This window comes from Anarrhichthys ocellatus, unplaced genomic scaffold, assembly GCF_004355925.1.
Source record: "Anarrhichthys ocellatus isolate YVR2014 unplaced genomic scaffold, GSC_Weel_1.0 scaffold5, whole genome shotgun sequence".
Lineage (NCBI taxonomy): Eukaryota > Metazoa > Chordata > Actinopteri > Perciformes > Anarhichadidae > Anarrhichthys > Anarrhichthys ocellatus.
In genome coordinates this window covers 15,343,672-15,361,190 of record NW_022280035.1, presented here as the reverse complement: position 1 = coordinate 15,361,190, position 17,519 = coordinate 15,343,672, and the positions used below count along the sequence as shown (strand labels likewise).

At 39.6% G+C, this 17,519-nt stretch overlaps 1 protein-coding gene across 1 annotated transcript in view; it reads right to left on the bottom strand.

Annotated features, from left to right (window-relative positions):
- Window positions 1–17,519, bottom strand: part of cacna1db (calcium channel, voltage-dependent, L type, alpha 1D subunit, b) — a 72,997-nt gene that overhangs the window by 32,580 nt on the left and 22,898 nt on the right. Inside the window, exons 4-9 of the mRNA XM_031844983.1 lie at window positions 9,860–9,999; window positions 9,092–9,234; window positions 6,109–6,261; window positions 4,451–4,647; window positions 2,295–2,398; window positions 1,822–1,991 (exon numbers count right to left, since the gene is read on the bottom strand). Coding sequence (XP_031700843.1) covers window positions 1,822–1,991; window positions 2,295–2,398; window positions 4,451–4,647; window positions 6,109–6,261; window positions 9,092–9,234; window positions 9,860–9,999 — 907 coding nt within the window. The remainder of the gene's footprint in view (window positions 1–1,821; window positions 1,992–2,294; window positions 2,399–4,450; window positions 4,648–6,108; window positions 6,262–9,091; window positions 9,235–9,859; window positions 10,000–17,519) is intronic.

The following is a 17,519-nucleotide window of genomic DNA, read 5'->3' as shown; positions in this document are numbered from 1 at the left end:
CTTGTGAATTGGATACATCGAGCATTGGGAGAACTGATCATCTCAAAAGGCAGCTGTGTAAATTATCCCCTTTCCTTCATCATTCTGTCTTTTATGTAAGTGATGGGTGACAGGGAAATTTAAAGCGAGAACTGCCAATTAAGGGTTGTATTCATTCAATCAATCAATACAGCAGTGGTTATTGCAAACACACCTGGCTGAGGTCTGCACTCTGCTGAATCCTGAACCTTTCAAGTTATTAATGTAAATGTGGTTTAACAATTTTAGGATTAAGGAATGAAATGCATGGCCTTATATAAGGAGAAAACATACTATGATTAAAGGTGAACAACAAAGAGAGAACTTGAAGACATGTTGCAATTTTTCATAACTGCATTTGTCAAGAATCTGTTATGACGCTTCATACAACGACCCACAGCTCAATCATTCAATATCAATCATTTAATCAAATGACTGAAGTCAATCCTTATTTCAGCTGTAAACACAAAGAACTTGTCTGCAGCGACCACCTTCATTTTACTGCACCGGTCAAAGGTCAAATAGATTATTTGAATTCTGTATTGGATTTTTTCTCACCGGAAAACCAAACAGGGTGCAAACATTCTGTTCTCACAATAAGCCTCCTCCAGATCAGAATAAGCAATATTTCTCTCTCATGCATACACACACACACAACCAAACGTCCACAGTTACCGGTGCGTTGTCATGGCAACAGCACACACAAGGCCACACCACAGAATAGACTGAAAATCACGGCACTGCTGTCACCCACTTTCTTTGTGCTACCTCAGAAGTCGCCACCGTGGCTGATGTCACAGTTTTCCCGAAGAGAAGTTTTCCTTTTAGAATCCAGCAGCACTGATGCAGGAAAGTGAGCAGCACATGTGGTTGGTGGTTCAACAAAATGGGGGTCACAACTGCCCTAACTTGCAGAGAGTTTATGTCTGCACTCATCGAGAGATAATCATGAGCATCTATGTGTGTAGCACAGACCAATTCTGCAGCACTTTGTGGTTCACATCAATATTCAGGAGGCAAACAGAAGGAACAACAGGAAGTATATATTTCTAATATTGACCTAATTAATGAAGGTAATAGAAAATAGAAAGGTACTGTAAAATAGCAAAACAACACAAAGTACAGTATTATATTTGCTTCACTCAACTCATTTTGCCAGAAGAGAAAGAGTCAGATTTCGTGAGGTGAATTTTTTAGGTGGCGAATGTCTCATTTTGGTACAATAACTGTTTTCTGGATTCCTTATTGTAGAAATGGCCTGTTTTACCAAACTGCACATCCTGGAGAAAGATATATTTTATTAAATGCATCGTTGTATGGTGACATTCATGTGTTTTGTTTACAATCTGCAACATGTGATACGGTCCCTTTGTACTGAATATAAGACTTGATTGTGGTTGTTTGTCATTTCTAAGTGCAACCTGTCAGCGTGTCAGTTTTATTTGGCCACTCTCCACATGCTTAAAAGAGTCGGTCAACATCTAATTGTGGGAAAAAGTAATGTGTTATTAGCGAAGCCAGAGCGATTTGTCCCAGATACATAGAACATTTCCTTTATGATACATGAAAGGCAACGCATCAGTGAGCTTGTCCGAGTGGAACAACAACAGGTGGATGAGTAATGGTTTGCCCTCCTCACCTGCCTTCTTTCACTATCAATGAGACAAAGAAACATGCAACTTTATTTAAAGTCAGAGGAGCTTTATTAAGGCCCGGCTCAACTCACAGTTCTGTTTGCATTCTTCATTTCTCTGCTTTGGACATGGATAGAGGGACAAAATTGATCAAATTCAGAAAACTCACGGTTACGCTTGCCCTCCTCGTCCCCCTCCTCCTCGTTCTCGGGGTCGATGTCCTCGGCCTGCGTGATCCAGTCCAGGTAGCCTTTCAGGTCTTCCTCTAACTGCTGCTTCTCACGTAGCTTCTGGAAATCTCCCCGAGCCTTGGCCTTCTCTCGCTCTTTGGAAAACTCTCTGGATAGGGCGGAGCATAACGATTGTAAAACCTGATTCAGATAATACTGTACTGGATCAGAACAAACACCAAACAAGAAATCTGTCCATTTTCTAAACCTGCTTATTATCCTGTTCAGGTTCACAGAACTGATAATCATATGGCTACTTATATTTTTAAATTATAATGTATTTAACCATTTCATATAGTGTCTGAAAATATTCTTAGTGTTTGAAATTAATTTGTGGAGTTTAGCACATCAAAACAAGACTTAAAAGCTTTTTGCACAGCACAAAACAAACAAATGCACCCTCAACACCTACCCGCTCAACACACCCAAAACCAGGTTCAGAACAAAGAAGGATCCAAAGATGACCAGACTGACAAAGTAGACCCAGGGCAGCTCAAAGCCCATTGCATCATTCATCTAAATAGAAACACAAGTAGAGAAGGAGAAATATTAGACACGGTTTATTTATATGCTTTGGTTCATAATTGTGCATATTTTCTTCTTTTTTTATGTTTTTTTATTTATTTTTAAATTGCATACAATTCTTTACTGTTTCATGAAACTTGTCGTAGTGAATTGAACTACTGTGCTCTAGGAAACCCAAAGACCCTCACGAACAACTCATGAAAAGACAAATATCTCGTACATTTACTCCATAGACATTTACAAGGACCAGTGTAATTCCCCCAAATGTTTTAGATCGACAGCTGCTTTAGTGTTTCAGCCATTCAAGTAACAACGACTGGCTGATGGGCATGGATGATGTGTGGCTGCTATTTTTCACAGCTTGTGCCAGTAGAAAATACACCTCAACTCACCTGCACCTTTACAAACCACACGTATTGTATAGATAGTATGTATAGCTTTTGAATGCTCCAGGTATTGAAAGTTTACTTTCAGGCACAGCCTTAACAATTATATTTTGAATGTAAGTAATCACATGTACTGCCTTTAGTATAATTGTGTTGATTTTCTTAATTTACTTCTTTTTTTTTTACATCTTGCTAAGCTCAAGGGAGCCATGACTCCAGTACTTTAAATGTAAGTAATACTGGAGGCAGTTCAAAGTCCATAATGTCCTTCAGAGGGAAAGAGCTCTACAAAGAGCCACGACTAACAGTGGAGCAGGAACCGTGACCACTAGAGGGCAACACGTGAGAGACGACTGGGCTAGTAATGAGGAGAGGACATATTAGAGGATGACTTATATTTTAGTAATGAGGATGTGGTAAATGACCTCACTACAGAGCTAAAGTGCATTATAATCAAGCTGTTTGGCAAAGAGAAAGTTGAAGTTTGTCCATTTATAACCACACACTGGCTTTTTATACAGTCTGGATAACCTATACACACTTGACACTTAACTTTTCTACGTCCCATACATGCATGTATGCAAAACTACTTAAAAACTCATATTACTCCTGAAAAAAAACAACCCACACCAGCTGGCAAGGAAGAGACAACTCAATGCTTTGACTCTGCCTCCAGCAACAGCACAATACAGCCAAGATATTGAATAGATTTCTGTATCTATCCATCTATCTATCCTGCTTTAAGGTTTGTCTCCTTCTTTCAGCACTTTGACAGCAGTATTTGCATGGGATTGCCATGGTAACACATACAGAAGTAAAGAGTCTGCAAGGGAGAGAGAAAGGACGACACACAGAGGTTCATCATTTCATAGATGAGGGTCTCCATCAATAAAAGGGTGTGGGTGGATTCTGATTAAAACTCATCCTGAGTTGGGCTTCAATGCTGAGTGTTTTTGGATAATTAAAAGCTGTTGTTGATTTTTGCTAATGAGAAGCTGAGGGTTTTGAAGTGAGCCTGCCTTTTTTTTTTCAAAGTCATATGAGCTTGAATATTGTAGGAGAGAGAAACCAAATGTCATTTGAGATGTTATATATTGAGGGCCTCAATGAGTTATGTTTCTTGTAGCGCGCAGATTTTCAGTTAAACCTTGTAAATTATCTCCAGACATCATTATTGTGTCCTGTATGAAACAACCCTTTTGTAAATCATCTTAAGTTTAACCATGTTACATAACAAATTATAAAAAATAATGAAATGGTAATGTATTATGTAAAACACTTGTTGTTGCTGAAAGGTGCTGCACAAATAAACCTGCCTAATCAATGCACATTACTTTCATCATGTCACATTTTTCATAACTACAGTTAAAATATAATGTCTTATATAATTCAAAATAAGGAAACTTTTGATTATCTTTCTAACAAATAAAGCAGTTCTATACGGGGTAGTCATGAAAAATATGTCACCTTGTTTTCATCTTTAACCTTAAAAATGATGACATCGACATAGTTTTAAACATGCCAGAAGTAACACAGTATTTTACAAGGTTTTGTCAAAATCAAAGATCTCAAAAGTGACACACATGGGTTATTAAACAAAAATGATGGCCCCAACAGGGCTTCATCAGAGTAATTTGGATGCAGAGTGGCAGATTACCCAGTAGAGAACGTCGGTCCAGCCCTCCATGGTGATGCACTGGAACACAGTGAGCATGGCAAACAAGAAATTGTCGAAGTTGGTGATGCCGTTGTTGGGGCCTTGCCAGTCCTCTTTGCAAGACGTACCATTGAGCAGGCAATGGCGGCCGTGCCCTGAAACCGCACATGGCGTGGCCTCTTCTTCCGCGAGGGCACCTCGGGGCACAAAGTTAGACAGATGAATCGACAAATCCACAGAATTGTAGCTGGCGCATAATAAAAGATTTTTAAAAAAAGAACAAAGCCTTCTGTTTAAATGACAGCTTTTTCTCTTCTTAAATCTCACTTTGTACTGAAATTATTTTACAGCACTGCCATTATAAAACTGGTCTTAATCATACTATTTTATCATCTCCTTTGACTGGTTATCATCTACATTGTCTTAGCCTCCTACTACCATTTCATTCTTTTGACTGTATTCATTTTTCATAATTGCGCTTTTCTTTTCTCCTGCTCCGTTTATCCAAGAGCATTTTCCTTTGATTTTTCTTGAAAAAGCTTCCGAAATTAATTATGATCGTCATTATTACTCTGTAAGAAGAGAATAAAACATTTAAGCTAATCACAGTCAGACCAGACCAGAGATCGGCTTAATAAAGTGCTCTAGGTTACATTTCATTACTAAATGTTCTGTCATCATGCAATCATTAAATAAACATTACAGACACACATACATAGTCAATGAGCCCACAACATGTTAAACTTCCTCCCCTCCTTGTTAAAATATACACCAAGCATGCTTTTACACACAGATCCTATTGTTTTGTTGGGGACACATGTCCCCCTCCATCCACACGTATGAGGACCACAAGCAACAGTAAGTGCCTTGCTCACAACAAAGAGAGCAGACACGAGCGAGGGGACATTACAGGGAGCTTCCATCTCGCTCAGTCATGAACTCCCAACTTAAGTCTAGAATGCTTCTCTTGGCGTCCACAAGCAAACACATCAAAACAGATCAAAGCGAGAAAGAGGGGGAGATTAGGAGAAAGGTGTGTATGAGAGAGGGGGAAACAGAGAGTGATACTTTCTATATAGCCCACAAATCTCTGTGATTTAAACAGCCACACTCGTGTGTATGTATATACAGTATGTACATGCTTCAATCAATGTATCCTTACTCTTCAACAATTCTGGCATGTATGAAGCTTTGGTACAGTTATGGTTACAGACTCTCCCCACCGACCTACACTTAACATTTTCAGTGTATTTCATTTGCCAAAACAAAGTTAAAGATGTATTTGACTGACAGCATTATTTTTTTCAAATTTTCAGTAATAGTTGTAAAAAGTCTGATATTGTGAAAGCCCTAGTTTGAAGCAATGCTAGAGTAAAAGTCAAGCCTGTTTACATAATAGTCAGATATAATCACTGGATTTAATCCACCCATCTGTTGCTCTGTCCTGTTTTGCTTGCCACCATTCACATACTAGGAACATGTGTCCATTTATTGACAGGGATTAAATCCTGTATAGATGAGATTTATACTCCTGTTCATACTGTAGGTTGGAATTGGGACTCCATCAAAAAACTCGCTGTAAAATCGGACACAACAAAATGATACCAAAATCAAAGAAAACCACACATTTCAAAGAAAACTGCTAGGCACTACCATACCTGTTTGTATCACGTAGCATGTTGCATGCATTTTGCCAATGAAGAGCTCCAGGCCGATGATGGCATAGATGATAATGACAAAGAGGACCAGCAGAGCGATGTGAAGCAGGGGAACCATGGCTTTAATAATGGAGTTTAAAACCACCTGTAAACCTGCAAAGGGAACACATGACAGACATGTAAATGGGCTGTGTACCCAGGAATTCCCAAATTTGAGTTGCCACTAATATGAGAAAAGCAGGAACAGTATATTTGTTCCTAATTTTATTTAATGAACAACCCTTGAATATGTGTTTATGTCAGCAAGAACAGACCTCTACGCTCAATGCAGAATAAAACTCTAAAAGGTAGTCTTAATCAAAATACATATATTGTGTACATTAGAGCAGAAGAAGAATACCATTATCCCAAACTAAAAGACCAGAATGGTTCATCTAGTTTGTTTTTTGCTAAACAGTCATTAGCCTAGCTAGCCATTCTCCCCTCCAACTCCAGAAACGGGCGGCAACTTACAATTATAATCATTACTGATTATTTTCTCAAGTCAATTGTTTGGACAAATGATATGCACAGAAAAGCAAACAGCCACATACACACACAAAGCTATGCGTTGTTGTAAAGGCATGGCATTATCTGTATTCTTCAAAGCCTCATGATATCACCGAATAGACATGAAAGCCAGCAAACCGGCTTCTATGGCATTAGCAAACAAGCCGAAATATCACAGCTTAATTAAACCGCACACACCATCCTACAGAGACAAATGTTAAACTAGATTAGAACTGAAAATGTTGTCGAAGCTCAGTTCATCTTTCCCGGGGGTCCTTTCCTCCTTGAGACCATGTGGACAATACATTGCTATGGCAACTCAAAGAATGCAGACACATTAGGGCAACTTCATGGAAGGTCAACTATGAGCTGGACAGAAATGGTGAAGGAAGCTGTATCTCCTGATCTGCAGGAAGGGAAGTTTCCTTTTCCTTTTCAAATATTTAAGGTAATATTACAGCGGTTAGCCACAGTCAAAGGAGCAAACAAACAGCATTACTATTGGCCGTAGAATGGATGGTGTACAAAAACATTAAACATCTTCTTGTTCCCATTTCCGCAATTTACCTCAATTGCACTATATTGGCTTGGGCTTAGACCACCGGCTTGTGTCAGAATCTAATAGAGACAGCAGTACAGTTTCTACTGGCTAAAGGTTAGCTAGCTGGTATACACTGATGCAAATACCAGCACAAAGAAATCTTTTTTTTCACTGAGCTAATACTCCAATTTTAGTTTATGTGTTAACACTAATTGTCTGGCAAGCTCGACATACAAATGACAGACTTTGGCCACAGTCACATAGGTACCAGCAATGAATGCTGTGTTCAGTAGAGGGCAGTATTCAGTCGTTTCCAACCCGACAAAAACAATTGACTTATTGTTATCAATAAATAAATGGGAAGAAATAAATATGAATTTAAATATTGCATTTCAGAACGAAATGTTTTAATATTCTGTTATGTAAGATTACAAATTAAACCCATGATAGTCTAATAGGCCTTCTCCACTGCAAACATTTTTTCCCATCACAGTAGGGAAAGCACAGGTCTTACTATTAACATTAACAATGGCTCTGTTCTATTCATGTGTCTCAGAAAGTCTAACAAGGTGGCAGCTTTTTAGGCCTCCACCAATGTTATAAATGCCAGGCTCCTAATTGTCAAAATCCATTACACTCCTGTGATAGGTAATGTCATCTCACAATTAAGCAGGAAATGCAATCACAAAGTCGCCTGGCAGAGTGGAAAATTGTTATACTGTAATTTGATCTAGTCTGTGGCCAGTCAGTGGAGCTTAATGTATAAAGCTTAGTCCACATAGGGCCCCACTCTACCAAGTGAGCTACAGAGCTGCCCCAGTGTTGCACGATTATTTTTGGGGATTTATTTTTTGTTTGTTTAGCCCATTTCTAAACTGCATTGAAAGTTGTTTTCAACCAAGTAAAATCCAGCAAGACTCTATGGTAAAGGAGGCGTAGCACAAGTACTGTTAATGAAAAAATAAATGAATAAATCAGTCAACACAGAGCAAAATAAAATGATGTATTGGCTTTGGACACTGTGGTTATTTGAGAAACCAGACCACAAAGATTTGGGACAGCAGTTGGATTAGTAAGCATCACATGTTATTGCAATGACTGCTTTTAGTTTTAACGGATAATGCAGGACAACAAAAGCTAAAAATAAAGTTTACTCTGCATAGATTTAAGTATATCTATTCTACCAGTTTTAACTGATATTAAAATGCGCAGCGACCAGTTCCAAAGACGGAATACACCGGGGGTCCTACACCTACAACATCGGAGGTGGGGGGGCTGCGACCAGAACGAGCTGAGCACAGTCTTCCCAGCGCCTGTTATTGCACGCCAACCGCAATCCCCAGAGGAGGAAACTCTAGGGACATTTGGCGACTCAAGTTGTTCCCCTCTGAAAGTGTGGGGGATGGAGCATTCCATCTAAGCAAAGCCGGTTAAACCCAGCTCATTGGGTTTATCAGTTTTTCTTTCTATTTATAATATTTCTTATCTGAACTGATGATGTCATCTGTGATCTCAGGGAAAACGATGAGACATTAGAAATGGTAACATCTTCTGTGGTGCCACCAATGTGAAGAGTTCCCTAGTTCAGGTTTATATGCTCAATTACAAGTTTAATTACAGAATAATTATAGGGTCATTAACAACTATAGATATATTGCTCTCTTGTTAGCTGTATGAACACAATTTTAGTGATTATTATTATTCGTAGCCTATCTAGAATTTGGTGACCTGGGATCATTTCAGATGTCTCATATCCAGGTTGGGTTGGGGTGCATAACTCCACCCAACGCCAACCTGATTAAAGGTCTAAATAGTGTGTGCAAGTCAAAAAATGTAACTCAAGTCTTGTCTTAAAACTGCTTAAGAGCTAAAACCAGCTCTGTGTTAACTCACTAGGAACTCCAGAGACAAGGCGAAGGGGTCGCAGCACGCGAAAAGCTCGGAGGGCCTTGACATCAAACCCCCCAGGTTTGCCTCCAGACTGGCCACCAGAGTCAGCGTCTTTGGTTATCATCTCCAGAACTACACTGAACAACCTGATGGAGGGGAGAGAGAGGGAAACGGGGAAGAGAGGGAGAGGAGAAGTTATGGGAAAGGGAGGCGAGGGAGAAGAGAGCAGTGACAGAGATGTCATGAAAACAGAGCAAAGCACATGAAAGCAAGAGTCAGACAGCAAAAAACAAAGCCATGTGTCCTCTTTGTACCTGTCTCTGTGTACATGCACCTGTGTGTGAGGGTGTGCTCATATGGTTTATGTGTGAGGCCTTTATGTCTGCGCATATTTACCTTTAGTTTTTCACACCCCATCACACTTTACATTAAAGTACTGATCACTCTTAACAAGGCCATGCGTGTGAATGTGTGTACATACGTGTGTGTGTGCACATGTTTTTAAATATTACTGCCATCTTGTTACTGAATATGATGAGAATGAAAAGCTGGGGAGCCACGCAAATGACAGACAGCTGAATGCTGAATTAAGGTGCTTGTGCAATTCAAAAATGTAGGTTTGATTGATCGGGACTGTATATGAGCGATAACGTGCATCGTTAAAGCTTCAGTGTATGTAAGAAATAATCTGCCTGTGTCTGTGTGGAATCATGCCTATGACTGTGTGTGTGTTTGCGCGTACGTACCACGCATGCGCCGCTATGAACTCACCCCACTATGACAATGACAAAGTCCAGCATGTTCCAGCCATTTCTGACGTAGGAGTTTTGGTGCATGACCAGACCGTAAGCAATAATCTTCAGAAATGTCTCTATTGTGAAAATGATCAGGAAGGCATATTCCACTGTTTCCTGTGTGGAGAGAGGGAGAAAATAAAAGAAAGAGAACAGTTTAGTCATCTAACTTTACCCAAACTTTACAAAAGAAGTTGCTGTGAGCCTACTAATGGAGGTTGCCAAAAGAGGAGACGATGAGGCAAGAAGGCGTAAGACAAAACAACAGAGAAAACATTTCCCTGGTTAACAGTTGGCATGGCAAACAGAAGAGTATCTTAAAAACATTTTTATAAACGTAATTTAACATATTCTGTCGTTACGCACGTTAGCATACTGTAAGACATGATATGCGTCATAAGTCATAGTTTATTGCTGATGCTGAAAGGACACAAAACATTTTGAAATGTATGTTGTTTCAAAAAAATGTTCAAACCTCAAACAGGAACTTCTTCATTTTGTAAGCAAAGATAACTCTCACATTGAGAGCTCAAGGTCTTCATCCAGCAGCAGCAGCATTGTGAAACATGCCAAACACTGGCTTTTTATGGAGGAATGTGGGTGGAGAAGACCTGTATGAAATTACAGCCCTCATGCCTTGCTCCACATCATGATGCAGTGACCCTCCTCAGAAACACAGCACAGGAAGTGATGCATTTTACATTAGTAGTTTGGAATAAAAGGAAAATCTGGGTGCTTAACATGACCAGTGATGGTCACTGCATGAACAGACAAACAAAACTCAAAAGATGTCACAGTATTACCAGCACTCTTTGATTCATAGATGATCTATGAAAAATGTATTTCAGGGCCAAATATTCAAATTCTTCAGTCGTATTGTATGTCTTGCTGCATCATCAGAATGTTTCCATGGTAACACTGTGTCTGGTAACAGAAACAGGTCCCTGAATTTGGACATATCCACATACATCTATTTATTGAGCATTATTTCACTTTCTTTGTCTCTCGCAGAAACACATTTCACTCCTTTCCCACATATCTCTCCCTTTCTCTCTGTGTCTCTCCCACACAAACTCCCTCTCTTTCTATCTGTGTGTGTCTCTCTGTCTCTGTCTCCCTCAAAGCAAAAGGTCAGAGAGTCGGCAGGTTTAAGAACCACTAAGCACAGCACTTTTCCTGTTGATTTAATGGACACAAACACAGATGGCGCACACAAAGACTCACACCGACACATTCATGCCCACTGAAAGATACTGACACAAACAGAAACACACACACACTCAGACTTCACACCCACCCAAGTGGACAAGGGACCCGCAGTAGTACACATACCTCTGAAAGGCCGCAAGCCAACCAGACAGACAATTTCGCACAGGGATTATAAACGCTTCTGGCAATGGTGACATAGCCGCAGTTAGGATGTGTAGCAGCCATTGTAAGAAAATCACACCTACTGTTTGTTTATGCTCCATAACCGCATGTACTGTATATTCTGTTCAAATGCTGACTATTAATCATTGCATGCCGTCAGCTATAGACTTTAGAATGCATTTTTTTCAATCAATTGAGTTGTGTAAGCCTTTACAACATACATCAAGGTTGCATACATTTCTAAACATGCTCGCGCCAAAGCTCTAGAGATGTCAATGTCGGTCCACAACTTTGGTCCACAGATTTTGTGCAGACATTCATGGTCCCCAGATGATGAATCATACTGACTTTGGTGACCATGAGGTTGAGGCTTTTGCAGGTGTTAAGTCATAAACCGGAACTAGAGACCGTCTCGGGACGGGATCACACCAGCCGCAACGCCAAATCGAGCCAGGGGCCTAAAGTGGGGAGGCCAATGGCCCCTTCCCCCCTGCCTGATTTGTAAAATATTCAGTAGTAATGAAAAATATTCCCAATGCTTAGTAAATGGACACAAATATGCAAAATCACTGCAACAGTCCTTTCATACTGCAGAAAAGGCCCAGATGCTTCAGCCGAACATCTCAGCTGCCATGTAGATATTTATTTTTCTACAATGGCCATGTGTTTGTCCTAATTGTTATCTGGTGTAAACTGTGTCACTACAGTAGCTGGGTGATGACCTGTTAAGGTCAAGAGGCACCAAAACTGAGAGCTGTTTAACGCTGATAAAGAGCCTCCGAAGCACACACACACACACACACACACACACACACACACACACAGACACACACACACACACACACACACACCTGCTCCATCCTACTGTTGTTTACATAGGTCTGAAATGTCCACTCCTCTGCTTAGCGAACAGCTGACAAACTGTGCGTATGAGTGTGTATCTGTTGTTCAGCCCTCTGCATTCAGGTCGTGACCTGGGGGAGTGCAGCTGATAATCAACATGTTTGCATCTTAAGAACGGAGATTACTGCAGGACAATGGAGACAACAAATAGACACATGATCACATGATCTTACATATTGAATTAACACACACACAACAGAAACACTGAAGAGTAAGCAATTACATGAACACCTAACAAAAAATGAATGTAACCATTCAGTTACACACTGCTTTCATTACCTGAATATAGAATTTATTTGTAACACAAGTAATAGAGGCACTACTACTATATATAAAATATAATTGGATTTGCGACTAATGGTTAAATAGTTAAATCAAGTGATTCATTTTAAGTTTAAGACGTCCTTTGTGATGAAGGGTTACACGGAAGCTTAAAAATCTGTAGACTAGACTGCGTATCAGTAGACGCTCTCTTACATGTCCCACTGTACTACACTGTATTCCTTGGTTTTATACAAAATAATGCAAGATAAACTGACAGAGTTTTACTTTCAACCACCTAACCCAAAACGGAAAAAATAAAAGTGTGACACAATGAATAATTGAGATAAAACGCTGCAAGAGCAAGCGCAGCAGACTGCAGTTTTCGCAGGAGAGGTGCATGTGTGCAATGCTGTTAATGAAAACTAAACACTTCCTGCTGCTGCATCATATTAAAAGCTTTCCAGCGAAAGGGCTGGATTATGGCTTGACTATGAAGCAGCTATAGGAAGAGTTGTAATTACTGTGGTTAGCTCAGCCTGCATTATTTAATTTGTTTTAACTGAGTAAGCAGTAAGAGAAAAAATAAATGAACAAACTGGTGTAGAGAGAACCGCTCATCTATTCTAACCTACACCATAATGCACTATATTTTCAAAATAATCCAATTCAGTCAGGAGACCCGTCAGAAACTCATTTTGCACTAAAACCCAGTTTAGTTTTGTGCTCATGTAACATCCCCTCCCCTCCTCCCTGCAGGGTACAGAAGTGGATTTAATTAAGTATACGCAGAAAAGAAATCGTCTTTGACCTCTGCCCTATTACATGCCTCCTGATAGCTTTAATACACGTCATGATGTTACATAACAAAAAATAAAATCTCTTTTATATCTCAGATGGGTTTGTGGATAGTAAGTGAGTGCGGGAGTGTTAGAGTGACACATGGCGCTGGTGTGAGAGCATTAGAGTGGGGTTGAGTGCTGACCAGGAGGTGTAAAGAGAGAGACCCGAAACCCTGTCAGCCCTCTTCTCCACAGACAACCCTCCTGTGTGGAGCCTGGTATTTGGAGAGCTAGAGAGCTGTTTTTATTTGGTTTTGTTTCATGTAAACTGCTTCCCGAAAAAGGATAAATTAACACGTTCCAGCTGTTGTTTCATGTGTCTAAACCCAGTGAAGACCACTACGCTACGGTGCATCGCGGTAATCTGCTTCTGTGCTTGTAATACAGCTGTGATAGGGATTACGTTGCCATGGAAATCAGGCTTTTTTTTCATGTGTGGGCAGAGGATGAGACTTGAAGTTGGGATACTCAAGACAACTGCCTCTTGTACAGCACACTTTGTCGGGTAAATAGGAGTTTTCACCGATGCACTGCACGCTTTCAAAATAAAACATTATCACTCTATGAAAGCCAGCAAGCAGGCGCCTTTAAATCTGAGCTGCACACATAAAAGGACCAAATGTTAAAGATCCTCTAAGTAGGTTTTAGAAGTTCACATTTTGTTTCTCTGTGAGTATTTGGGATCTAATTCTTCTTATGTGTGTGTTGGTGGTGATTTTAAAAACCAATGCTCCGTTAAGACCATATTTAGACTTAAAAGGAGCAAACATGTGTTTGGTTGTTCTTATCTTGGATTTCAAGGTCTTTTCCTCACAGTTTTTGCATCATGACCATCCAATTACAGCTCCATTTAGGATCCACCCACAAAGCCCAAATTTGGATTTACTGGCTTCTGCAACTAACATCATGGCGTTGAGTTGTAATCCCAAAGAATAGGCCTACATGAAGTCCCTTAAGAAAACTATGGAAAATTACATGAACATGTACGTCCATGTTTTTCTAGTCGTTAATTCCCACTGGCTACGTTTGTCGTGAAAGCAGAGGACTAAGTGCATTTGTTCTCCTTTCCATCCGACTTTACCATCCTCAGCTTTAAGATGTCTTTACTAACGACAGCACAACACAGGCCCAGGCACACATAACGAAGCAGCTTAACTGATTTAAGGAGGAGCAGTGCTTCCTGTAATCTCCCAAATCTCCTCTTTTGGGAGCTGGACAAGAAATGTTTGTTGCTGAAGCCAAGAGAGCTCACAGTCTCTGTACAGAGGACAGACAAAATGTCCAGATGATGTTTTTGGATCGACAGAGACTGTGGAGCATGTTTTCAGTCAAGAGGAGTCAACAACTGTAAAAAAAAAAAATAATCGGCCTGGCTAAACCACAATCACCACTTTTGAGATCGAGCTGTACAATAGACGGCTGGTTTGAACTCTCCTGCACTCAGACATCAACATGAACAGTCCCTACACTTGTCTCACTTTACTTTTTCAATCATGTTCCATTCAGAAAACATGACAGCTGTTCTGGAAACATCTCCTAAACTGTCAGAATAAACAAACATGTAGTTGTTACTGAGTTTCAGTATTTTAAAGAGGAGGCGAGTCACGGTTACGTTCGCTGATTGATTGGTACTATAGCTGGCCAAGCTAAATCAAAAGGGGCTGTTTCCAAACTTAAATCTTGTAGTGAAAACTGAGCTTGCCAGCATGCTGTGTGAGGATATCCCAGTACATTAGTAAACACCTTTTGTCAGGAGATAATGTAAACTGGCTAAATGTAAAGTTTGCACATGATAGTTTATTTGTGATGGAAATGGAGATAGTAATTAACTATTTTTCACCGTGGCTTCTAAAAATGCAACAAATCAATTGATGAAAAAAGGATCAGAGTAACTAAATCACAGCGGGGCGAAGAGACAAAAACAAGAGCAGAGGAGAAAAAGAAGGGGGGAAGGAGGAGGAACAGATTATGAAACTGCAAAAAAGAGAGAAGATTTGAAGGGAATGAAGGAAGGACAGGAGGGTGTGAAGCAAAAAGATAACGATAGAGGGACAGATGAAGACGAGACAGGCAGAAGGAAAGACTATCAGTGACATTGATGTCTAAAGACACAAAAAAATAGGAAGTCTGAAACAGGGTATGACAGTTTATGGTCCATCAGCTCACTGTTTGTGAACCCAGAGGTGAACTCAAAAAGAAATATAAGCATGGCTCAAAGAGGGAAAACACCAGATTCCTCCTTGTTTTGCATTTAGCTGTTTTTGTGGTTACTTTATTCTGTATCTGTATCAGGCTGTACAACTGTGTTCTCCAATAAGACAAACTGGTCGCAGCAATGGTGAGTTGGCTGTACTCTGCAAGCGCCACATTATGTTGTGTGAATCTTTGCAGTTATACCAACAAGTTCATTTTCTGCGCTGTCCCACCACACATGACCACCTAATTAATTATCTGAATGTGATTTTATCCGTCTGGTTCTGAATTTGTTTCTCTAATCTCTGACATGGATTCTACAGTACAGTGTTTTGCATTAGCAATGTAGTTCTCGAGATATGTTTTGGGTCTAAGGCTCTTATCGTCATACTTAGATCGACTTAATACAAACTTGTTTATTGTTATATTAAAGGAGTTTTTACTCTTTATATAATAAAATATTATATATTAATTAGGGAAGCGGATCCCGTGTTTCCTCTCTTTGTGCTAAGCTAAGCTAGCCGTCTGCTGATGATAGGTTCATATTTAACCTGCAGACATGAGAAGGTCTTCTCATCTAATTCTCAGCAAGAAAGCGTAGAATATTTTCCAAAATGTTAAACTATTCCATTTAAAAAGAAAGCTCATTGGTCTTCAGATCTGTGAGAAGGGACTGTCTTTTAGAACAGTGCTTCTTTAACTCTCTAAAACACACATCAGTGGCCTTACAGATCATCTTACCAAATTAAAACACGTATATTTTAAAGCAACCAGAGCAGCTTCAGGTGCACCGCCTCTGAGAGACACATTGAGAATGTCTGAAAAAGGTTTATTTGTCTCTCAAAAACAATGTTTGTGTTGCGATGATGAGCAGCTGAACCCTTCATATGAATTATGCAGAATGATTTCCTGTATTTCACAATTATATTGTGACCACAAACTGCAAATTAATACAGAGTATCACATCATCAATAAACCAGAATCAATCTGCCCTACATTTGACTGTATTATGTGCATTCTAATGACTTGTTATTGGAGCCATTAGACATTTTGAGTTGAAAAACAGCACGTGATACTGGCTGGGTTGTATGCTTGATTTCATGCACATGTGTTCCTCTTATAACCAAAGACTGGTTGAAGTTCATTATGTATTATTTGATTATGTGGCTCAAAAGCAGTTTAGATACTCAATATTGGTCCAGGGGTGAATGATTTTGGTTTTGAATCATGGATTAGGGTTAGGGTTATTTAAAAAAAAATTTAGGCTTAAAAAGGTTTTTAAAAATATCTACATCTACAGCATATAAATAAATGCCAAGGTGGATTTTGTGAGGGGTGAAGTTAAACCCCTGAATAAAACACAGAAAAGATTCAATACAACCTACACACTGAAGTTAACAAATGATTAGTCAATGTGTAAAGAATAGATATTAATATATACATTTACTTTGAAAGAAACACCAAGGTTGGTCCACACACAACCTTTGTAGTAAATACAATAAAATAATCTGACTTTTATCACATCATAGGTTTTCATGTCACTGTGTAGTGTATGTTCTCCCAGTACAATCTGAACCTGTAAAGCTTACACTTAAAATTCTAAATCATCTGCAAAGTCTGTCATATTTTCGTCAATTCGTCTGGATGAGCGGTGCAGCTTGTTCTGAGAACAGCAACCTTAAAAAAATATCTTTTCACAGTATGTCATCTACTGTACATTAAGTCACATGGTGACACAGATCCAGTCACCTGAGACTGAGAGAGAGAGAGAGAGAGAGAGAGAGAGAGAGAGAGAGAGAGAGCTGGGTTGTTAACTGTTTTACAGTTGTACAATAAAAAAGTGACGTTCTGATGAGCTGACATTTACTTTTCTGTCTGACCGTTCATGCAAACTCTGATTTCATCACTGACTGACTTGCTATGTATTTTTCATGCGACTGTATTCCGCCTGTGTATATTCTGGTACGTGTACGTGTTTGTGTATGTGCTTAAATTGATCAGAGAGAAGAGCTGGGGGATTCACACACACACACACACACACACACACACACACACACACACACACAC